Raw genomic sequence first — 21,085 nt, 5'->3', positions numbered from 1 at the left:
TGGAGAAGCTCTTGAGTCGTCTGCGTGAGGATGTTTTGATGCCTTTTATTCACTTCTAAGGGGTCCAATGACTTGGTTACTAACTTTTAACCATTTGCATTGTTTTCCCCCCCTTTCTTCTTGACACCACCAAGGGCCCTCTTGCAGACTGAATTCATTTCCTCCGAGAAAAGTCAATCTAGAGATCAGCTGATCCACGAATGCTTCTGACATGCTATACACGGTACCAGTCCTGTGAATCCCGTGTCAAGTATCATCATGCGTAAGAATCTCGAAGTTCAGTTTCATAACAGCATGCTAAGTAGAGGCGACGCAAGCGATAGGCCAAGGAACGGATGTGGGTGGAAATAAAATCCTGTAGCCGGGAGCTTCTGGTAATTTCAGGTAATCTAGTCCAATATGATGCGCGGTGGTCTGGGACTATGTGCCACGGTGGGGAACAGAGTCAATTGACGAGATGCATAAATGATGCTCGACAGTTGTGCGTCTATTAATATCGATGCAGCCAAGCGTGGAAGCAAACTTCGGTGTGCAGTTTGCTATAAGGGGCAGAGTCGCAGGGCCCTTACATAGGAAGTCAATCCCTTCCGGCTTGCATACGTCGGTCCAGTCTAGTCGTCGAATGGCAACGACGAGGGAAATAATGATACTGGTAATGATAATCATGAAGGCTTTTTTCAGTTTAGTAATGCAGCCATAACGAAGATGATAAGCTTGGGGGCACCTCTTCTGGAACGGCCATGGGATCCGAAGCTATAGACGTCTATACGGAGTGCTCCTTCCTTGGATTTAGCCAAGCACTTCACCAAAGAAGTATATCCCTTGTTCCTAGGCATGATCAGCTCGAGATATTCAATCGCTCTGGAGCTACGGGCTCGACGGACTCGGCCAGTATTTCCGCACGATGCAATCTGCAACACGCAGATCCCGAGTCATGCGAGCATTGGCGACGATAAGTCGATTTGCATCCGAGGAGAAAGAAACGGGCCGGTATAACAAGGTTAGATTAATCCACGGAAATCGAGGAGGGCGGACAGAGACCCGTTGCCTGGAGGAATCTTGACACTGGGGGGGGGCTTGTCCGGAGCTGGAGGGACGAAGCAAGGACGGGGGGCACCTGACCGGTAAGCAAGGTTACGGTTACCGGACGGGGCCAGCCTCAGGCAGCTGCCTAGTGGTGCCTACAGCGTAAGGTAGGTCAGGTAAGGTACCTGGGGAGATGTACGCAGTACATGCAGGCGTCCGACAGGACCTAAGGAACTACCTAGCTAAGGTACTCCGCAAGCAAGTACCTGTCGGTAGGGTAGTATTGGTCAGTCAGTCAGTTCCGGAGTGGACACGCGACAGGCAGGTTTTTCAGGCCGACAATGGCGAGATCGTTTTTTTGATCGGTAAGGTACCCATACATACAGGTATTTCCCGTACGCCGCCCGGCGATTCTGCCCGCCCACTTGCCCGCCGCTGCCCACCTGATTGACTGACGGACTCTCGTCTCTTTCCCTCTCTCCCTTTCTCTTCCCCCCCAGAACCACTCTTATTCCTCCCTCCTCTCTAGATCCTTACTTGTCCCTCTTTGTGCGTGTTTCTCTGGCCTGAAAGTCTTTCCCTCTCCCCCCCCTCCTCCCCCTCCTCCCGCTCTCTCCCATCCTGCTCCTAGTGATTAGTCGCAATCATGGGTCAGACTTTGTCAGAGCCAGTCGTCGATAAGGTCAGTGAAAAAATTACCGATTTGTGAGAGTTGATTGACCTTGCTCTTTTGACTCCCCTCCCTCTCCCCACACTGCCCTTCCGCAATTCCATGCCTTCCCTGTCCTGCCCGCAGAACTCGCCTACGATGCTTCGCGGTCACCCCTCATCTCCCCCGGGGGTTTTTTCATTTCCCCTGCCTGTTGCTTGTCAATGTTTTATCTCGTCCTGGTCGACCTGCTCCCGAAGCTTGTTCTCCCCTCCTTCGGTAGTGGACGGCGCCACGACGTGGTGATCCTCACCTGCGGGGTCCTCTACCAGTGGAAGAAAATTTCCCGCACACCCGCTCCCACGGCGGATGACCAGTCACCATTGGGGCCCGCACGGTCGCTAACTCGCTGTCAACCACCTAGACTTCTTCCGAGGGTGAAGATGAGTGCTGTGTGTACGGCGTCTCCGCCATGCAAGGCTGGCGGATCAGCATGGAGGACGCCCATGCTGCTGTCTTAGATTTGTATGCGAAATATACGACTCCTAAAGATACCCCCTCCGAACCCGATAAACGTCTCGCTTTCTTTGGTGTATATGACGGGCATGGTGGCGATAAAGTGGCGCTGTTTGCCGGGGAGAACCTGCACAAGATCGTCGCGAAACAGGACTCGTTCGCAGAGGGCGATATCGAGCAGGCCTTGAAGGACGGCTTTCTGGCGACCGATCGGGCCATCTTGGAAGGTTCGTGTGGCCGACCTCCCACCCTCGTCTCCGTTCTCTCGCACTGACTCGGCCAGACCCGAAATATGAAGAAGAGGTTTCCGGCTGCACCGCCGCCGTTAGTGTGATCTCCAAACACAAAATCTGGGTCGTACGTATCGCTCCTCGGCCGGACTGGCAAAGGCATCTTCAGTGTGGCTCGTACCTAACCGGTTCCTCTAGGCCAACGCTGGTGACTCTCGCTCGGTTCTGGGTGTTAAGGGCCGTGCGAAGCCCCTCTCGTTCGACCACAAGCCGCAGAACGAAGGTAAGCGATCCGACTCCGTTGCTGGCGACGTGTCGGTCATACTGACGGCATGACTGCAGGTGAGAAAGCTCGTATCAGTGCCGCCGGCGGGTTTGTCGACTTTGGTCGTGTGAATGGCAACCTAGCCTTGTCGCGAGCCATTGGAGATTTTGAATTCAAGAAGAGCGCCGAGTTGTCACCTGAGCAGCAGATCGTAACCGCGTATCCGGATGTGACGGTTCACGAACTCAGTGACGACGATGAATTCCTTGTCATTGCTTGTGACGGTACGCCAATCTTCCGATGACCCCGTCAATCTCTACCTTCGCTGACTCTTTTGCCCCCTCCCCTATTTAGGTATCTGGGATTGCCAAACTTCTCAGTCCGTGGTCGAGTTCGTTCGTCGCGGTATCGCCGCCAAGCAAGACCTCTACCGAATCTGTGAGAACATGATGGACAACTGCCTCGCCTCGAACAGCGAAACCGGGGGAGTCGGCTGCGACAACATGACCATGACCATCGTGGGCCTTCTGAACGGTAGAACCAAGGAAGAGTGGTACAACCAGATCGCCGAACGGGTGGCCAACGGCGACGGCCCTTGTGCCCCGCCGGAATACGGCAAGTCTCTTGAGGAACCCGCGGCCTCGAACCCCTACTGACAGAATGGGGACGCAGCTGAATTCCGCGGCCCCGGCATTCGCAATCAGTTTGAAGAGAACCCGGATGACTACGAGATGGACAGTGATCGTGCCCGTGGCTTTAGCGTGCGTTCTGGTCGCATAATCCTCTTGGGAGACGGTACCGAATTAATCCCTGAACAGAACGATGAGGAACTCTTTGATCAGACCGAGGAAGACCGCGATCTGCCCCGTCAGGCTCAACACGAGTCGCCCGACTCCGTCCGGAATGAACGCGAGGGAACCCCGGGACCTCAGTCCAAGACCGACGCCCCCAAGTCCGACGAGTCCGCCTCGACCGCCCCGAAGGGCGACAACTCGGGAACCACGGAACAATCTACGAGTTCGTAGTTATGATGGGATTTTAGCATTTTCTGTTCTTTTCTTTTTTTGGCTTTTGAAAACGATTCCTTTGATTTGATGACTGATTCCGCCTTTGCGATCTACCTTATCTTTTCCATCCCCCCCCCCCCGTCCCTTCTCCCCCTTGCTGGGAAACGCCGTGCTACCGTGTCCTACCTTTTTTTTTTTCTCTCTTTTTTATTTCTTCTCATGTTTTCTTTTCTGTGATCAACTTCCTATGGCAGTGAATGAGGCAAAGCCAAGCAGCGGGCAATCAGACTCAGCTGGCCAAATGATCATTTGTGTAATGTCCATCCGGACCGGTTGACGGTGGAAAACTTTCGCCTTGGAAGGGTTAAGGAGGAGGGTTCTTGATATTTTCTTCTTTTTTTTTTCATTCTGTTCTTTTTTTCCTTCTCGAAGCCGCCAGCGGCAGATCTCACGAGAGTACGTCTTGTTTCATGCCTTCCCGCAAGATACCGCACAAACCGACCGCTATTGATGAACTTTGATATCTCTATGATCTTCCTACTTTTACCCCCCTCTTTTCCCCTGTGTTTCTTGAATCGGTCTCTTCTTTCTTCCCCCGAATGCTACTGGTTTCTACGTCCGGGTATGGCATGATGATCACGAACGAGACGACTCACCAGAGGAGACGACGCCACGCTTCGGCGGCCACCGTAAGGCGACGAGAGGGGAGGAGTAGTCAAGGGGAGTTGCACGCATGACGGCGTATTCGGTAATCAGACTAGCATGCAGAATGGGGATGTCCTGGGCAGGAATGGCATTGCGACGACCGCCATGTGCTGGGCCGCGGCGTTTGAGGGAATTGTGGCGGGTGCCAGCGGCTCCTGATTTGATTTGATTTGTTGTTTTTTTGTTCGATTTAACCATGTGTCGAGTTGATATTCCGATAGACAATGGGCTCATCCAGCGCAGGACCCGTACTTCACTGCGTAGGGAGAGGATGGACGTTCGGGAGAGTCGAAGAAGCGGAAGACGTTGGGGAACGCTTGCCGCATCGAGTAAGTTCCAGGGACTGCGGGTGGGTAACGGTATCGTACCAGGGAAATACGAGGGAAGTACCGCCCACCGCTGCGGCGGCGGCGGAGGTACCTCTCGTGCTGGCCAATACCGTAACGAAATGGCGGATTCCCATACGCCATGTTTCTCGGCCTCAGCAATTTTTTTCCTCGTTCTCCTTTTTCCCTGCTGCGATTTTCTTGATTTGCGACTGCGATCAGCCTACGGAGCACTATTTCTCCCTAGTCGACTCCCGGGGGCTCCGCCTCTTTTCGCTTTTCGTGTCCTCTCCTCTTGACCTGGAGAAAGTCCGCGAGCGTCGTCAGTCCCGTGTTTCGTCCTACTGTTCGACCGGTCCCTCCCGCTCGCGCTCTCGCTCTCGCTTCTTCTTCCTCTCTCCCCCCTAAACCCCGTCGCCTCTTTCACTTTCTTGATCGACGCGTCCTCGTTCTCTCCGTCTCGATCTCGCTCCCTCTCTCTTTTTATCACCCTCCTCCCCTCTTTCTCCTAATTGATCCCCGACAGAAGTCGAGCTGCGCTCCCTCGGTCTGCCACCATGTCCTCTCCATCCTCTGCGGGCAAACGCAAGCGCAGTGCTTCCCAACATCTCCCGGCCCATGCCACCAAGCCCAGTCCCGCCGATCTCCTGCAGCCCTCGTCGCGCGATGCTTCCGGGGAAGAGGGCGACGAGTCGACCGCCCCCGCCACGCCCTCGTCCAGCAAGCCCAAGCAACATGCTCCCGTTGACGTAACGTCCGTGCCGCCTTCCAAACGCGCCCGGAAGAGCTCGGTCGGCGACAGTTCCATCAATGGCCCTACGGCCGAGGAACCCTCGGGAATCAGCAAAGAAGATCCCGGCGAGCCCTCGGAAACCACGGTCGCCAGCAGCGACATCGAGAACCAGCGCCATGGTCGACCCGGCCTACAATTACAGACCCGACAGAACCTGGAGCCGCCCGAGAAGGCTGGCCTGCAGGATCCCGTGGGATACTCAACGAACCCCCCGCCCACGGGACGCCCGGTGCGGGTGTATGCGGACGGTGTTTTTGATTTGTTCCACATGGGGTAGGTTGGATGTCTCTTCCGGTCGTTTGAACCGCGGATTCGGGTCCATGCTAACGCGACGCGATTTCTCTTTTGTTTAGCCACATGCGTCAACTCGAGCAGGCCAAGAAGGCCTTCGGCGATGTACATTTGATGGTCGGTGTCACGGGTGATGACGAGACTCATCTACGAAAGGGTCTCACGGTTTTGAGTGGCGCCGAACGGGCGGAAACTGTGCGTCACTGCAAGTGGGTGGACGAAGTGATTCCCAATTGCCCTTGGATCGTGACGCCGGAGTTCATCGACCAACATCAGATTGATTATGTTGCGCACGACGACCTCCCATATGGTGCCGCCGAGGGGGATGACATCTACGCTCCGATCAAGGCTCAAGGAAAGTTCCTGGTGACTCAGCGAACCGAGGGCGTCAGTACCACGGGCATTATCACACGGTGGGTTCCCGATTTGACTCTCTCGCGCCAAACGTGCCAGGCTGACAGGTTCCAGGATTGTCCGTGACTACGACCAATACATCTCCCGTCAATTCAAGCGCGGTGCTTCCCGACAAGAACTGAACGTGTCGTGGCTCAAGAAGAACGAGCTGGAAATCAAGCGCCATGTCACCGAGATCCGGGATAACATTCGTACAAACTGGTCGACCACCGGTCAAGAATTGGGCCGCGAACTGCGGCAGCTCTGGCAGAACAGTCGGCCCGGCAGCCCGGCCCCGAGCGCCAGGAACAGCGTCGACCTAGGCAGCACTCGTGGAGGTTTGGTCAGTCCAACCACCGGTGCCAAGTCCCATCTGTCGCGGGTGGAGACTTTGGGTCGTCCGGATAGCCCCGTGGGAAATGGACGGAACGAGGACTTTGCAACCGGTTATAGCCTGGGGTTGATCGGTGGTGTAAGGGCTTGGGTAAGCTTCATTTTCTTTTTTTTTATTACTACAACCAAAGCATGTCTCTAACGGTGGTACAGATGCGTAGTCGTCGGTCTCTCGTGGAGAGTCGGGCTCATTCCCCGACTAGCGAGGAGGAACATGACTCTGAACAAGAACGAAGCAATGGCCATGTCGGCAATTCAACCGAAGCACCCGCCAATGCCAGAGTTCATTCCGCGTAAAATAATGCGGTGCTTCCCTTGTTCAGTCTTCGGGTTGATCTGTCGGATTTGATTCTATTTCTGCCCCCAGCAGGCTGGATCGCATGGGTCCATGTCCTTCTGGATTGGCTGACTCGATGTAAGCTAAAAGCCACGGAACGCAACGACCATCCGGGCATTTGGTGGATTGCGGAGAGAAATAGATATTTGTTCCTTCTCATCTATCATCTGATCTCGATTTGGGCCAAAAACGAAACCACCAAAAAAATGGGGGAGAGGGCAGAAAGAAAAACAGTCCCACGGTATGAATTTTTCTGATGGATTGATATGAGACGATAATGTTTGATTTGACTTCTCTCCTTGGGCTGATTCTCGGTGACATGCCTTCCTCCCCCGATGATATTCCATTTTTTTCTTTTCTCTTCTGATTGGTATTATTATTGGATCTTCTCGACATAATCATTGTGACTTCGCGAGTGTTTGAATAACTGGGAAAGACGTGCATCTGATTTTGGGGGTTTGTTATATTTATTGTTGCCTATTGTCTTTCCGGCTTTTGATTCTCAAGTTCTGCTTCCCAATGTTTGAAAAGGACAAGCACGACGTGGAAATTGAACACATGCCAAGCCTGGAAACGCCTGTTATTTACTCTAATAGAATGCTTGGATAGATGGTAGGGAGACGGCACGAGGATTCGACTGGCGTTTTCTTTTCTTTTCTTTTTTTTTTTTTTTTTCCCTTTTTTCTGTTCTTCGATCTCTTGGATTGAGTATTTTGGAAAAGATCGAATGAATCCGATCAAATGCAATTGGTTCTCATCTAATCTATTCTCGCGCATCTAATCTACTCAACATCTCTTTCTGTTTTAGATGCACATGCCAACCAAGACATCGACATGGAACTTCTTTTGGTCAAAAAAAGAGACTCACTCGATTGCGCAGGGTCGTGTATGGGAGATTTGATAAAGCGGGGGAAGAAAAGACAAGAAGGAACTGATGAAATTCAAATGGGGTATCTCTATAATGCAAAGTTCACTTTTGGGTGGAGAGGGGGTTAGGTTCGGAAAGGGAAGACCAATTTATCAACCAAGACGAGAGCCATGCTGATTGAAAAGAGAAGGAGTGGAGGGAAAGAGGCAGAGAACGAAACTGACGCCTAGGCCGCCGTGATAGCCAGACGAGGCCGTATCTTTGACCCAGCAACGCCATTCGACTCGTCCATCCCACACGGCCGCGTCAATTGCAACTGCACGTCGGGGATGAACGGGATGGTGCCGGCGGGCGAGCAAAGAATGGCCCGCAGGTTGTCACGCAGAGCTCCCGCATCGCGCACCAGATCGCCCTCCAGGACCCGTCTGGCGTAGGTGTCACAGCGCGCGGTGATGCCCAGCTCGAACGACCGCAGCCCGCGCACGCAGAACAGGGGCGCCACCCAGGGCTCGTCGACGGCCAGCCGCAGGCGCTGCTTGCCGGCGACGAGACCGCCGACGGGATTGCCGCTGAAGCGGCCCAGGTCCAGGCTCAGATGCAGCTCCTCCAGGCCCCGGAGGGCGGCGACGCGCGACCAGAACAGGGTCCAGAGGCGGTCGTTGTGGGTATGCGCGAAGACGGAGGTCTTCTGTTCGTTCCCGGCCAGGGGCTGCCAGACGGGCGACCATTGGACGGTCAGGCGGCGAATCGCGCGCAGGCTGTCGGGGCCGACGCTGGCGGAGAAGGCCACGAAGGTGTTCAAGTCGTCCACGTCGAAGACGACGTTGGCGTACAGGATCTGGGCGGCCTCGGCGTAGACGGCGCGGCAGGTCCGCAGCAGGGCCAGGGACGAGTTGCTCAGGGACGACGGCAGGGCCGGGTGCGTGTGCGGGTACAGCATGCTGTCGGACTTGGTCCCGGGCCCGATGCCAGGGTTGGCGGCGTCGGCGGAGAGCCGCCAGCGTGCCTGGGTGGCCGGACAGCAGCGGCGGTTCTTGTCGATGGAGGAGGCGGGCTGGCGGCAGCGGACGTGGCGGATCTTGTCCTTTACCTGCACCAGATGCACGGCCTCGTCGCCGAAGACGTACCCGTAGATCATCAGGCGGATCTCAGTGGGTAGTCGGCGCAGCAGGCCGCAGGCCGCCTGGTCGGCCATGGGGCGGGCATAGGGATCGACGGGAGTGGAGGATGAGACGGAGAGCGGAAGGTCGACGGACGGAGCGCAGATCTTACGTTCTTGAATCAAGTCCCGGACAGCCTCTTGCCATCGACGACCGGTGGGATAGTAGTGATTGATGGAGTATGGATCTCGGAGGAGCCAGGCATCGAAGTGACGCATTGTGGAATGCGTTAGGGATAGCGTACAAGTATGACAGGAGTATATAGTATTGAGTGGTATATGGTCTAGAGTGTATGACTATAGGGAAAGGGAAGAGGGGGGATTGACAATACAGGTGACGGACAAGGAGACGGAAAGGGAGGAACAGGGGTTAAAGAAGGGAATGGAGACGACGGTGGAGAAGGGGAAAAGACGAAGCCATCCCCAGAGCATCGGGTATATATAGAGAAGAGCAATTGAGGCCCGCCACTGGCTGGACGCGATGGGCCACTGTCGTCCGGGGAAAGCTCCACTCCCGGCCTGTCATTGGCCGCCAGTCTCCCCCCCCTCCCGGTCGAAGTCGGGTGATTGCCGCCCTCCCATTGGCCCCTGTCGGATCATTTCGGTGACGGTGCAACCTTATGATGTCATGACAGCCAATCGTCACGCCGGCAGTGGGGCCAGCGATGCCGCTTTGGGGTCCGGTCAGGTCGAGTAGGCGCCTGAATTATCAGGTTGTCAGGAATTCTCATGATTCATGATTCATGATTCATCGTCTCTGCCTCTCTCTCTCTCTCTCTCACTCTCTCTCTCTCTCTCTCTCACTCTCTCTCTCTCTCTCTCTCACTCTCTCTCTCTCTCTCTCTCTCACTCTCTCTCTCTCTCTCTATATATACACATTATTGTCTGCTCTCGAGCACCAAGTCCGTACCTCCTTCCCAACGTCCAACCCAGTCTAAACAAACCCCCTCAAAAGGGGCGAATACAATGCCTCCCCGTCATGCAAGCCATGATGCCATCCGGAGCACAATCCTCCTAGGTCTTAGTCCGGCAGCCTCACTTCTGCACAAGCCCTGCCAACCTGGCCTGAGCGCTGCAGCTCTGGTTCTGTCCTAGTCTTGGTGCTGATGCATGCATGGATCGATTTTTGATAACTTCCAATTCCCCTCGGATCGTCCGGTCGCCTGCCTTGTTCTGCTCCCCCCTCCCTCTCCTACCCTCCTTTCATGCATCATTGCTTCCCCGCCCTCCTCCAGGCGTTCTTTCTCCATGACGTCGCTCCAGATGGTCGTCCGCGGCATCTGAGCGCCCCTCGTGCGGCTCGTCCGTCTCTTTGGACGCCACTGCTGCTGCACCTCTGTCGGGCCGGGTCTCCCGCGCCATGGCCACATAGATGGCGCTGACCAGGATCAATCCCGATCCCAGCCAGCTCACGGCCGACAGCGTATTACCCCAGACCACGCCGTCGTAAAATAGCGCGAAGAGCATCTGTGTGTAGAGCATGGAGGTGGCCCGCGACCCGGACGACGACGGCCTCTGCGCCTGATCCTGGTCATTCTCGTTATCATCGCTACCGTATGGACTAGGAACGCGACGACTCGCTTTCATGCTCGACCGTCGCGGTGCCGGGGGCACGTATGACAACCCAGCCGTCAGCAGGAACTGAAGCAGAAACCCGCACACGCCCAGTCCCGCCAGCAAGGTCCATTCCATCACGGTGCCGGGCAGCTCCAGCGGCACGGAGGGGATCACCAGCATGGCTACGAACGACACCACGGTCGTGACGAGCGAGAAGTACGTCACCGACACCAGCGGGTGGCAGCGCTGGCCGATCATGCGGATGGCCGAGTAGGCGCAGGAGGCGCCCAGCACGCCCACCAGCGCCATCGCGATCGCCAGGGACCGCTGCACCTTGTCGACCGAGTCCCGGTCCGACGTGGCGTGCGAGAAGGGCCGCGCGATCAGCACGACGCCGACCAGCGACACCATCGCCGCCAACTGCTGCTTGCGCGTGAACGTCTCGTGCGGCATGTACAGCGAGCAGGCGTAGCAGCTCAGGATCGGCGCCAGGAAGGTGAGGACGGTGGCCTCGGAGAGCGGCAGGTACTGCACCGAGTAGTAGAGCCCGTAAACGCCCCAGAAGCCGCCGCCGGCGCGCAGGAGCAGCAAGCCCAGTTCGGATCGGGTGCCGAAAGGATGCGGCACCCGGGCATACCACATGTAGAGATAACTGGCCAGCACGGTGATGGACATGCGGGCGAAGAGAATCTAGAGTAACGAAGTCAGTAGTGGATTCGCAATCAGCCCTATGGGCCAGTCGACAGGGGTTGTGGTCCCACGTACCTGAAACGGACTCAACCCTTCGCCATTGCGGCCCTGGTTCTCCAGCACTTTGGTCATCACGTTCATCGACGACCCGAAGAACTGCGACATCATCACCAGAATCATGCCTTTGCCCTGAGCCCACACCTCCCTGGCCGATTCGCGCGAATCCACCCCCCAGGAAGATGAGGCGGCCGGGGCTGGCGATGAGGACGGCGATGGCGGTGATTCAGACCCCAACAGAGGTTGACGGACTTCCGTCTCACTCTCGTCAGAGGCATTCGACCGTCGACTGAATGGCAACCATTTGAACAGTCGCGAAGACGGGGGATTGGCATGGGTTGTAGAATGAGAGTCCCCGCCGGGATGAGAGGCCGAGGCAGACATGATATATCAGCGTCTATGGATCTTGTTCCTTGCTCTCTCTCTATTTCTTTCTTTCTTTCTCTCGCTGACTCTTCTTGCTTTTGTCCCCCTTCTCTCTCGCTGTCTTTCTGTCTAGAAAGGCAGGTAGATCTCCCTCCGAGCCCAGGTACGCGCCTGACCGTCAGTATATGAGAGAATAGATTGGGATTTTTATCCGATCGATCGACGCGAAACTAAACAGACCAGCCATGACTAATCCCCATCAACCGACCCTTGGGGGGGTTTTTTTTGCTCGTCAGCTGAACTTCTTGCCAGGTTTTGTTTTCTTTTTCTTGTTTTTCTCTCAAATGATTAATGATCACTGTGTGAGAATCAAAAGTACGTGAAAAAAAGAAAAGAGAAAAAAAGCAAGGACCTCAGCTGGTGATTTCCCTGCGCTTGTGGCGCTGTGTTTGGTATGGACGATCATTCCAGGGTACATCGTGGTAGACGTAGATCGCTCTATCATTACAGTCGGTGCTCGCGTCGCTATGGAATTATAATATATACATACACACTCCTGCCCCACGGTCCTCCGATCATACAAACGTGAAGGTATCGCCGCCTCTCTCCCGGAGCATGTTGCCCATTCGTTTCGTGCCCACGACGCGCTCCAGCTTCAGCGCATCCCACTTGGAGAACAGCGCCCGCACGCCTCCCTCGGACGCCGCCTCGACCACGTCGCTCGGGTCCAGGCCGAGCTGGGCGATCATCTCGCCGTAGAAGATCGGGTTCTCCGGCAGCCCGTACATGATCACGCGCTTGACGCCGCGAATCTGGTACCGCCGGAAGTGGTGGAACCGCTCCGTGTACAGCAGCACCGAGTGCCGGCCGTTCATGAAGTGCGTGCGGGCGCGCGACACGTCGCGCATGTCCGTGTACTCGGAGATGGCGCCGAACGAGAGGTTGCTGGTCTGCGTCGACGTGGCGAAGTGGTTGCGCAGCCGCACGAAGTCCAGGTACGACGGGATGAAGATCAGCGTGCCGCCGCCGTTCTTGCCGCGGCTCGACGTGATGTTGCGCACCAGCGTCGACAGCACCGTCGTCGTGAAGTGCTTGAACCGCGCGTCGGGGTCCTTGGCCGGCGACAGGCTGTCGACTCGCGAAAACGTCTGCTTGACCGACACGGGCAGCGGCACCTCCGAGATCGCCCCGGCGTACACGGGCGTCGCCTTCAGCTTGCCGCCCACGTTGTGCATGTGCGACGAGAAGACCGAGTTGATCTCCGGCGTCACGAACGAGGCCAGCATGATCAATTGCCGCAGGTACTTCGCGTTGTTGTCCAGGTACCACGTTCGCACCCGGCTGAAGTCGCACCCGTGGGCTTCCTTGGGCTGCAGGTTCAGGTGCTTCAGGATGTAGTCGACGTGATCCCAGTTCTGCATCAGAAGTGCGTCGGTGTGGTCGACGATCACCACCTCGATGGACGACAGGAAATCGTGATCTCGCTTTTTGGCACTGGGAAAAAGAAGAGGGTCAGTATTGATGAGAAGAGGTGGTGGATGTGAGGGAAGACGTACTCAGCCTGGTCCATGATGGTTCGCAAGCCCAGAGGACTGGCGAGGATCATGTCGGACGCATAGAACTGCGCAAAGAACTTGACGGTCTTGCGGGTGAACTTGAGACCCAGTCGGAACATGTCGTCGTCATTGCCGCCAAAGAGATCCCGGAAATCCTCGGGTTTGCTTTCCCAGCTCTGGTCGTCGGTCCCCGAAAAGGTGTCGACGAATCGCTTCTTGTTTTCCTGCTGCTCAGGCTGGTAGAACCGGGTGATGGCGTCTACCACCCGGACGCAGGCTTGCTTGGTTGGCAGTAGGTAGAGCACCTTGGGTCGGGTGAAGCCCTGGTCGCGGAGATCGAGATCGGCGTCCTGTTCTTTGGCCACGCGAGCGTTGTTCTTGAGCACGCGATCACGCGTCTTCAGCACATGGTTGGTGGCATGGACTGCCAGCAGGTCCTGCATCGCCGCGGAATTGGATGCCGTTCGGGCGCCGTAAAGGACATCCTGATAGTCGAAGATGTAGGGAGCGAGGTGCTGGGCATGTCCGCTGATACTCTGAATGTGCTCGGTGGCAGGCTCGATGAGCTTTTTCTTAAGCTGTTTTGATCATTAGCATTTGCTGGCTATCCGTGTGTAGATCCACCACTGCAGCTTGCTTACCTTGACGTTTGAGATGTTCTTCATGGCAGGAAGCATGGAAACGTCATTACCAACATCTGGCACGGAGTGCACCATTTTCAGCCCCTCTGAGAGCTCCTTCTTGGTAGACCGCCACTGCTTCGCTCCGGCTGCCTGGATCTTCTTGGACAATTCGTCTTCCTTTGGAGTGGAGAAATGCGCATCGAAAGGATCGCTATCTGCGGGGAAATTAGTATAAATCGACGAAGCGTCGCAGATGGAGAACGCGATTACCGTCTTCCTCATCACTGTCCGCCTGTCCGTCCACGTCCATTTCCTCCAGGTTGTCTTCCTCCTCGTCGTCGTCCTGTTCTGGCTGGTCCTCGTCGTCATCGGCTGATGCCTCGTTCTCTTCCTCGTTCGTAGTCGCAACAGCTTCGCGCTCTGAGTCCCGGCCCTTGTGCTCAACCTTTCTCTTCTTTCGGGCGGGTCCCTTGTTCTCCGAGCCGGTATTCAGTAGCTGCAGCAGTTCGTTATAGGGGCGTCCTGCCGGCTGGTCCTCTTCTTCGCTGTCCGAGGAAGCGTCGTCGACGGGTCCTTCGTGGTCCATTTCGTCTTCAAACTGCTCGGCACCGGAGCCCTCCTCACCGGAAGAGGATTCATCAGATCTGGAGGTGGGAGTTAGTGGAATTGGGGGAGGAAGACTGGATAAATAGCGTGGAGAAAGGCTCACTCGATCTCTTCGACTCGGGAGGATGTGAAGCCGTTTCGGCGCTTGGCGAAGGCACCGGGGCCTCTGCCACGACCTCTGGAGGGACGACCACGGGGGGGCATGGAGATCAGGATGATTGAAAGGACGAGTGATTCAAGGGAAAAGGCCACGGAAGAGGAGGAGGAGGAAGAGGAATGGAGGAATGGAAGGTTATTTTTTCCTTATCTTATCTTAGCGCGGGAGTCGCACACACAATTCGAGGCGCCGCACCGCCCAAGAAGAAGTCGCCCCGAACAATCAAAGGAAAATTTGGAATCGCATCGATCTCCACCACGCCAAGGCGATTTCGACCAAGTGACCTGTCCCGAGCGAGAGTTCCTGTCTGGCACCTGCTCCTTCTTTCCACTCCCCCGCCTCTGAATCCCATCGTCACCATGGCTGAATCTGATTCTTTCGTCCATCTCGCTCGTCCCTTGGGCCCCGTGGCTGTGGGGTCTGCACCGACGACCGCCCCTCTAGGTGTGAACATTCAGCCTCAGGTATGTTTGCGAATGGGGGATCCAGCACGCTCGCGCCATACTCAGGCCACTGACCCTCCCTGCTAGGCGCTCTTCTCGATCCTGGACCACTCGCTTCGTCGCAATGCCGATCAGGAGCGTGTCATCGGAACCCTGCTAGGAACCCGATCCGAGGATGGAACTGAGGTCGAAATCCGCAGCACCTTCGCTGTCGGTCACACCGAGACGACGGACCAGGTCGAGGTCGACATGGAATACCAGAAGCAGATGCTGGCCCTGCATCTCAAGGCCAACCCCAAGGAAGTCCTGGTCGGTTGGTACGCCACTTCGTCCGAGTTGAACACCTTCTCCGCCTTGATCCAGAACTTCTACAGCGGCCAGGGTGACGGCACATGGCCTCACCCCGCCGTCCACCTGACCGTGTCGACCGAGCCCGGCAAGGATATCGAGACCCGGGCCTACATCTCCGCCCCCGTCGGTGTGACCGCCGAGCGCGCCGCCGACAGTGCCGCCTTCATTCCCGTTCCCTACGAGATCCGCTACGGCGAGACCGAAAAGAGTGGTCTGGAGGCCGTCTCCGCTGCTCGCGATGCTGAGGAGCGTGCCACCAACCTGTTCACCGACATCGAGGCCCTGGAGCGCGCCATCGAGGAGGTTCTGGGCATGATTGACCGGGTTTCCCGATACGTCGAGTCGGTCATCGACGAGGAGGCTCCCGCTTCGACTGCTCTGGGCCAGTTCCTTCTGAACACCCTCGCATTGGCTCCTAAGGTTGATGCTGCCGACGTTGAGCGTGACTTGTATGTTCTTCCTCACCCCATTTCCCTCCCCCCTTGACGACCCTGGGTCCTAACATCACTTCTAGCAACAACCATATCCAGGACGTCCTGGTTGTGTCGTACCTGGCCAACACCATCCGTACACAGATGGAGCTGTCCAACCGGCTAGCAACTGCCCAGCTCACTCTGGGAGGAGAGTCCGGTGCTGCCGAGTCCGGTGGTCAGCGCGGTCAACGAGGCGGCAAAGGAGGTCGTGGAGGTCAACAGCGGAACCAAGAGCGCAGTGGCGAGGAGACTCGCGCTTAAGAAGAATGAAAAAATGGAATAATAATTCAGATTTTACTTGGTTTCTTCCTTTTGCTCTTCTTCTCTCCTCCACCTTTTTTCCTCCGTGGGCCCATCCATTTTTTCCCTCCTCAATTTCGCTATCCATATTTTTGATGTCTCTTTCTTTTTCTCGCTCTGTCTCTGTCCCCTTGTCTTTTGGTACGCATCTAGGGTTCTATTTTCTTTCCAGGGGTTATTGTCTCTTTTCTTTTGGAAGACAAAAAGCATTCTGTCACTTTCTGCTGCCACCTTTTCCTTTCCGTTTCGCCCTCTATCCTGGGTCTTTGGAGCAGCATCATCATCCTTGAAGGAACCGGACCAGGACTCTAAAGCAAACATAAAAAGAAAGAGCACGGCGTATGGGAGTCACGATGAATCTGGCCTTGTTCAGAGTGATGGGGATCGTTCAAAAGGAGAGAGATGGGAACAGGGAATAAAGACACTGGACGACGATGCGGGTCTGGGACCCTTCTGTGTTTTTTTGGAGGGAGAATCCTATCCAAGTTGCTTTGATGTGGTGTAGATTCGAGATGATTACGACGTCGCATTTCCGGCAGCGGAATATCTATCATGATGAATGGAAATACATGAAGTTTTACTTTGTCACCTTAGAATAAAATCCATTGATCCTGTCCATTGAATTGAAGTATTTCGAATGTGTCAATCTATTGAATTCATGCTCTCAACGCCCTGCCATGCAGATAGTGGTATTTCCATGTTACAAAAAGCCCATCATGTCCAATCATCCGAGAACGCCTGCTCCTAGAAAAGAGAAAAAGAAAAACAAATGCAGCACTGAAGAGACCGAGACCGAAGAAATCATTCATCCCGCAACCTTTCTCTTCTTCGGCGCAGTATCCTCCGTGGCATCGGAGTCCCGTCTGGCGCCTCTCTTGCCTTTCCCCTTACTCTTCTTACCATCCGCACCCTCCCCCAACTCCTCCAGGCCCTTCTTACCCGCGTCCTTCAGATTTCCCACCTGATCGTCATTCTGATCGAACGCCTTCCGCGCCTCCTTCAGCTCGCGCTCCATGCGCAGCAGCTCCTGCACACGACCCAGCTTGTTGGGGTCGCGACGCAGCGCAAAGCGGAAGTCATCGACCTTGATCTTCTGGCGGCGGGAGTAGCTGGCATATTGAGCGGCGCCGTGGCACATTTCCAGGATGAAGTCGGTGACGATCTCGTCCAGGACGCGGACAGTCTCGGGCAGAGGCTCGGAGGGGAAGGACGGGTGGGGACTGGGATCACCGTAGGCGAGAAGGAGGAGGCGGACTATATAGAATGCCCGATTAGTACATGATGACGACTTTCTCCGGCAGAGGGGAGGGGATAAAGCGAAGACTCACGCTCAGACGAAAAGTTCATCTGGCCCTTGTGACGGGCGGCGCGAGCTCTGGGTTCGGCCATCTTGGGCGGGTTCTTCTTCTTCTTCTTCCCCTGGTTCGGAGGGTCTTGGTTGTCGTTCTCGACGGTATGCGACTGCTCGGGAGTGGCAGTAGTGGTGGGGTTGAAAGCGGGACGATAGCCGGCGCGGATTAGGGCAGTATCTTGGGGATTGAACGGCCAGGGAGGGGCAAGCTGACTCGACACATGGCCCGAACTGGGGAGACGAGGTGAAGCCGGCGATGGATTCTTCTGGAGAGGGCGCTGCACGGCGGAGCGGCCGACGGGAAGGCGGTGAGGCGGCGTCATGGCAGAAGGGCGGCGCAAGACGGAAAGCTGGTCTCTGCGTCGTGGATGTGGGAGACCGTGTGAGAGCTCCGTGAATCTTGACAATCACTTTCTTGAGAGGTCTCGATCCCAGTAAAGCACCATGGTAAGTGAGAGAGAAGAAAAATCTTCTGGCGGCCCCGGTCAGAGAGCTCCACTGTGACTGACGGCGTTGGATATAGTCGGCTCTCTTCAACTTCCAGTCCCTCCTGCTGGTCATCCTGCTCATCATCTGTACGAGCACCTATGTCCATGCCATGCTGCCCGGATTCATGGATCGCAATCGTCATGGGTATGTCGATCGACTATTCAGTGTCCGCGTTGAGGAAAACAGACTTGGAGCTAACGGAGGATACAGCTTCTTCGGGATATTCTGGAAATGCGCTCGAGTCGGGGAACGACTAAGTCCATACGTCAGCATCTGCTGCGTCTTGATGGCTGTAAGTAGACCCGGGATTCGTCCCAGCAATCTGTGAGGGGGACTTTTCAGGAGACTTGGTCTAACGAATATGCTTGTTGCAGGTGTCCATCTTCCTTGGTGGCTGAGATCTATCTATCTATCAACCCTTTCTCGTTCTTATCCATATTCCCCCTATTATGACTTCAAGATGGCATGGTCTTTCTTACCAGGCAATCGGCGTTACTAGTCTTCGTGTCGGGTTGAGCATCACGTTCCGTGGCCAGGAGTTGAATCTGAATCTTTTTTCTCTTTCCATTATTCTATCTCGTATTGTACATAAAAGGGTGACGTTTTATACAGCGCAGAATCATAAGTGCATCCAGGTTTTGGAAGACCGAATATTTCCTCCCCTTGGCCAACCGCTAGATTATTTCAAACACATGCTCCAAACGCCAAAAGAGAAACGGGGGAGGCTGGACGCAGGGGAAGGGAAAAGAACAGCAGAGGGAAAGGGTATCTCGAGTCGAAAACGGAATGGGAGGCAGGCCGGGGATGGTCAGGCTTTTTTAATCAGACGTTGCAGGCCTTTCTCAAGTAACTTGTCGTCCTCGTCCTCGTCCTCGTCTGCCTCGTCATGCAGCACCTTGGCCTTTGCCGTCGGGGAGTCCTGCCAGTCGAGGCTGACCTGATCGACAGCGAGTTCGGGTTCTTTATCCAGCGCCCTGACAGCCCTCCATAGTCTCTCGGGATCCCGGAAGTAACCAACGGTTTTCATGGTATGCCGATCGAATGCAACGCCGTCCTCCTCCATGGATTTCATGATTCGAGCAGCCGCTTTGATGTCCTGCTTTGCGACATGGTTGCCGAGGAGAGTGTTCCACGTAACCGAGTCGAACTGAACGCCGTACTTGGCCATCATTTTCAGCACTCTTTCCACGGCATAGGGCTGTCTCTTGAAGACAAATGTAGAGAGCAGAATGTTCCAGGTCCAGATGGTTGGCTTGGCAGGGGTAATGGCCGACTTGTCAGGGGCGCCGTCGCGTGGGCGCCTTTCGAATTCCTCCCATGTTTGCTGCATGTCCTCCACTAGTCGCACGGCTGGTCGCAGCCCAAGTGGGTGGCGTCGGAAAAAGGCCAGGAATTCGTTGTAGATATGATCTGTGGCCCCCATCGGAGCGATGGTAGGGTGTCCCTCCCAGACGAGGGACCTGAATTTGGTTTGCACGCGGTGCACAATAGATATTTTTGTCTGACACCGAATGTAAGCCGACACTATAAGAAACAGGGCGACAGCCGGAGGAGGATTGTTTGCGCCCGGCACCGCCGGCACATATTGCGGTGGGAGAATGGCGAGATCTCTTAGCGGCTGCAGGTCGAAAAGTCTGTTATACATGTCCAGCAGGGAATGAAACACCACGCTGGGGACGGCGTCGGGATTCTTCACCGAGGGCTTCACTATGAAAATGTAATGAGCATGCATGAGTTTACTGGTGATATACGGGCTTTGGGACAGGTCAGGACGGAGCTGTATCTCATCACTCAGCTCTCGCACGCGGTCGCTGTCCCGACGGGCCACGGCATCCCGAAGGAGGGTTATGTAGGTGTACTCGTCCGACATGTTTTGGGTTTTCATATACTTGAACACGTCATGCCCCAATTGTGAGTCGCCCGTCTTGAAAGCGTTATGGAGAACGATGTTCATCATCTCCATAGAAGGCCGTATCCCCATCTTAAGGAGCCTCGGAAGAATGACGAAGTTACGCCCATCTGCCTCGTCACGCACAAAGTCCTGCTTCAGGAGCTTGGCGCAGTGGAACCGAACTCCCTCCTCATGCTCGGTACGCCCCTGGAGGTCCCTTTCTGGCAGCCGTGAGAGTGCCTCCAGCGCAGTTTCGCTATCGCCATAGTGCAGGAACCGATTCAAGAAACAGAGCCAGGTCCCGGGTTTCACATTGGTTTCGCGTTCGAGGACGAGGGCATAAGCACGTCGTAGTTCTTCCTCTGTCGCTCGACAAATATAGAGTCGCATGGCTCTCTGAGGCCCGTAAACGACGGGCCAGAACTCGGGATCCAAGCAGACTTTGACCATATCGTCGAACGAGATACCGCGGAGCGGCTGATTCCTTATTTTTGAGGAATAGTGCTTGGAGAGGAAGTCGAGATATTTGAATACCTTTTTGAGCACCGGCCGATCCTCACTCTGGCAAGTAACATATAGAAACTCCCAGGCTAAATCGGGCGCGGTGTGCAGCAGATATAAGGACAAGTGTGGCCAGTGATCTGACTTCTCAGCCTTCGGCAGACTCTCCCAAACAGGACGAAAGCCTTTCTGACCCTCCACCGAGAGTTTCTCATAGAGTTCTCGGTCCGCGTGATCCAAGTTCGCCCATGGCGCAGCAACGTCCTCGGTGTTCTTTTTTCCGCCTTTGATTGCGACAATCTCCGAAAAGTTGTCGACCCAGTAACGGAACTCGAACTTGTCGCGGAACAAAGTCTTCCCTCTGATTTTGTTTTCCAGTTCGATATGTTTTGGCTCAATGACTCTCAATGTTTCGGCGTCCCCCAGATGGCCGTAAACCATAGACACCCCATCATGTTGAATGCCACGGCCATGCTTGATGTCGAACACTGAGGTATAATTAGGGCGGGTATTCACATCTGGTGATGACCATTTGGGTGGGCTAGGAGGCTCTTCCGTGTGATAACGGTTTCGCTGGGAGCGGAGTGCGCCCGCACACCGAGGATCGTCTTCGCCGTGCAACTCCAGATCGCCCATAAACACGATATCGGAATCCGACCCTTCACTGGCGAAGAGCCTTGCCGAGAAAGGATTTCTCTTCACATGGCGCAGATGTC

The 21,085-nt window shown here is 55.4% G+C and overlaps 10 protein-coding genes across 10 annotated transcripts; 5 read left to right on the top strand and 5 right to left on the bottom strand.

Moving 5' to 3' along the window:
* Nucleotides 1-1,672: 1,672 nt before the first annotated feature.
* Nucleotides 1,673-3,833, top strand: P170DRAFT_459546 (PP2C family serine/threonine-protein phosphatase; the record flags this gene model as incomplete). Its single annotated transcript, XM_024851875.1, has 7 exons — nt 1,673-1,708; nt 2,100-2,418; nt 2,475-2,548; nt 2,620-2,704; nt 2,764-2,970; nt 3,041-3,301; nt 3,359-3,833. 7 exons carry the CDS (start codon nt 1,673-1,675, stop codon nt 3,709-3,711), a joined length of 1,335 nt encoding a protein of 444 aa, XP_024699326.1. The 3' UTR covers nt 3,712-3,833.
* A 1,084-nt stretch (nt 3,834-4,917) lies between these two features.
* On the top strand, nt 4,918-6,989 carry P170DRAFT_68333 (choline-phosphate cytidylyltransferase). The gene is made up of 4 exons (XM_024855337.1): nt 4,918-5,790; nt 5,871-6,221; nt 6,277-6,685; nt 6,748-6,989. Exons 1-4 carry the CDS (start codon nt 5,282-5,284, stop codon nt 6,889-6,891), a joined length of 1,413 nt encoding a protein of 470 aa, XP_024699325.1. The 5' UTR covers nt 4,918-5,281; the 3' UTR covers nt 6,892-6,989.
* A 683-nt stretch (nt 6,990-7,672) lies between these two features.
* P170DRAFT_441467 (uncharacterized protein) lies at nt 7,673-9,359 on the bottom strand. The gene has a single exon (XM_024850318.1). The coding sequence runs from the start codon at nt 9,175-9,177 to the stop codon at nt 8,026-8,028; it is 1,152 nt and encodes a 383-aa protein (XP_024699324.1). The 5' UTR covers nt 9,178-9,359; the 3' UTR covers nt 7,673-8,025.
* A 278-nt stretch (nt 9,360-9,637) lies between these two features.
* On the top strand, nt 9,638-10,069 carry P170DRAFT_68219 (uncharacterized protein). Its single transcript, XM_024855336.1, has one exon. It carries the CDS (start codon nt 9,695-9,697, stop codon nt 9,974-9,976), a length of 282 nt encoding a protein of 93 aa, XP_024699323.1. The 5' UTR covers nt 9,638-9,694; the 3' UTR covers nt 9,977-10,069.
* Nucleotides 10,070-10,161: 92 nt separating this feature from the next.
* On the bottom strand, nt 10,162-11,646 carry P170DRAFT_451128 (DMT family transporter; the record flags this gene model as incomplete). Its single annotated transcript, XM_024851170.1, has 3 exons — nt 10,162-11,205; nt 11,281-11,459; nt 11,526-11,646. 3 exons carry the CDS (start codon nt 11,644-11,646, stop codon nt 10,162-10,164), a joined length of 1,344 nt encoding a protein of 447 aa, XP_024699322.1.
* Nucleotides 11,647-12,095: 449 nt separating this feature from the next.
* P170DRAFT_441465 (UTP25 family protein) lies at nt 12,096-14,745 on the bottom strand. The gene is made up of 5 exons (XM_024850317.1): nt 14,517-14,745; nt 14,078-14,451; nt 13,826-14,022; nt 13,185-13,762; nt 12,096-13,122 (listed from the first exon to the last, which is right to left on the bottom strand). The coding sequence occupies exons 1-5, from the start codon at nt 14,615-14,617 to the stop codon at nt 12,204-12,206; spliced, it is 2,169 nt and encodes a 722-aa protein (XP_024699321.1). The 5' UTR covers nt 14,618-14,745; the 3' UTR covers nt 12,096-12,203.
* A 184-nt stretch (nt 14,746-14,929) lies between these two features.
* Nucleotides 14,930-16,098, top strand: P170DRAFT_368578 (eukaryotic translation initiation factor 3 subunit F; the record flags this gene model as incomplete). Its single annotated transcript, XM_024844868.1, has 3 exons — nt 14,930-15,034; nt 15,101-15,813; nt 15,879-16,098. 3 exons carry the CDS (start codon nt 14,930-14,932, stop codon nt 16,096-16,098), a joined length of 1,038 nt encoding a protein of 345 aa, XP_024699320.1.
* A 636-nt stretch (nt 16,099-16,734) lies between these two features.
* P170DRAFT_394189 (putative transcription initiation factor TFIID subunit 13) lies at nt 16,735-17,822 on the bottom strand. The gene is made up of 2 exons (XM_024846051.1): nt 17,466-17,822; nt 16,735-17,391 (listed from the first exon to the last, which is right to left on the bottom strand). Exons 1-2 carry the CDS (start codon nt 17,809-17,811, stop codon nt 16,943-16,945), a joined length of 795 nt encoding a protein of 264 aa, XP_024699319.1. The 5' UTR covers nt 17,812-17,822; the 3' UTR covers nt 16,735-16,942.
* Nucleotides 17,823-17,859: 37 nt separating this feature from the next.
* On the top strand, nt 17,860-18,626 carry P170DRAFT_418554 (protein kish). Its single transcript, XM_024847224.1, has 4 exons — nt 17,860-17,935; nt 18,012-18,121; nt 18,188-18,269; nt 18,352-18,626. The coding sequence occupies exons 1-4, from the start codon at nt 17,933-17,935 to the stop codon at nt 18,373-18,375; spliced, it is 219 nt and encodes a 72-aa protein (XP_024699318.1). The 5' UTR covers nt 17,860-17,932; the 3' UTR covers nt 18,376-18,626.
* Nucleotides 18,627-18,785: 159 nt separating this feature from the next.
* P170DRAFT_368752 (pentatricopeptide repeat protein) lies at nt 18,786-20,810 on the bottom strand (the record flags this gene model as incomplete). Its single annotated transcript, XM_024844877.1, has 1 exon — nt 18,786-20,810. One exon carries the CDS (start codon nt 20,808-20,810, stop codon nt 18,786-18,788), a length of 2,025 nt encoding a protein of 674 aa, XP_024699317.1.
* Between the last annotated feature and the right edge of the window lie 275 nt (nt 20,811-21,085).

Source organism: Aspergillus steynii (assembly GCF_002849105.1).
Source record: "Aspergillus steynii IBT 23096 chromosome Unknown P170scaffold_10, whole genome shotgun sequence".
Classification (NCBI taxonomy): Eukaryota; Fungi; Ascomycota; class Eurotiomycetes; order Eurotiales; family Aspergillaceae; genus Aspergillus; species Aspergillus steynii.
Note: the sequence above shows the minus strand (reverse complement) of the source record. Positions and strands in the feature narration are given on the sequence as shown.

Excerpts from the sequence above, each read along its gene's own strand:
- P170DRAFT_68333 (XM_024855337.1), top strand. The coding sequence starts at position 5,282 with ATGTCCTCTCCATCCTCTGCGGGCAAACGCAAGCGCAGTGCTTCCCAA. Across the intron at positions 6,222-6,276 it reads ACCACGGGCATTATCACACG|GATTGTCCGTGACTACGACC; the intron begins GTGGGTTCCCGA and ends GACAGGTTCCAG. Across the intron at positions 6,686-6,747 it reads TCGGTGGTGTAAGGGCTTGG|ATGCGTAGTCGTCGGTCTCT; the intron begins GTAAGCTTCATT and ends ACGGTGGTACAG.
- P170DRAFT_441467 (XM_024850318.1), bottom strand. The coding sequence starts at position 9,177 with ATGCGTCACTTCGATGCCTGGCTCCTCCGAGATCCATACTCCATCAAT.
- P170DRAFT_68219 (XM_024855336.1), top strand. The coding sequence starts at position 9,695 with ATGATTCATGATTCATCGTCTCTGCCTCTCTCTCTCTCTCTCTCACTC.
- P170DRAFT_441465 (XM_024850317.1), bottom strand. The coding sequence starts at position 14,617 with ATGCCCCCCCGTGGTCGTCCCTCCAGAGGTCGTGGCAGAGGCCCCGGT. Across the intron at positions 14,452-14,516 it reads TCCCGAGTCGAAGAGATCGA|ATCTGATGAATCCTCTTCCG; the intron begins GTGAGCCTTTCT and ends TCCCACCTCCAG. Across the intron at positions 13,763-13,825 it reads AGAACATCTCAAACGTCAAG|CTTAAGAAAAAGCTCATCGA; the intron begins GTAAGCAAGCTG and ends TGATCAAAACAG.
- P170DRAFT_394189 (XM_024846051.1), bottom strand. The coding sequence starts at position 17,811 with ATGACGCCGCCTCACCGCCTTCCCGTCGGCCGCTCCGCCGTGCAGCGC. Across the intron at positions 17,392-17,465 it reads GATGAACTTTTCGTCTGAGC|TCCGCCTCCTCCTTCTCGCC; the intron begins GTGAGTCTTCGC and ends CATTCTATATAG.
- P170DRAFT_418554 (XM_024847224.1), top strand. Across the intron at positions 18,122-18,187 it reads ATGGATCGCAATCGTCATGG|CTTCTTCGGGATATTCTGGA; the intron begins GTATGTCGATCG and ends CGGAGGATACAG. Across the intron at positions 18,270-18,351 it reads TCTGCTGCGTCTTGATGGCT|GTGTCCATCTTCCTTGGTGG; the intron begins GTAAGTAGACCC and ends TGCTTGTTGCAG.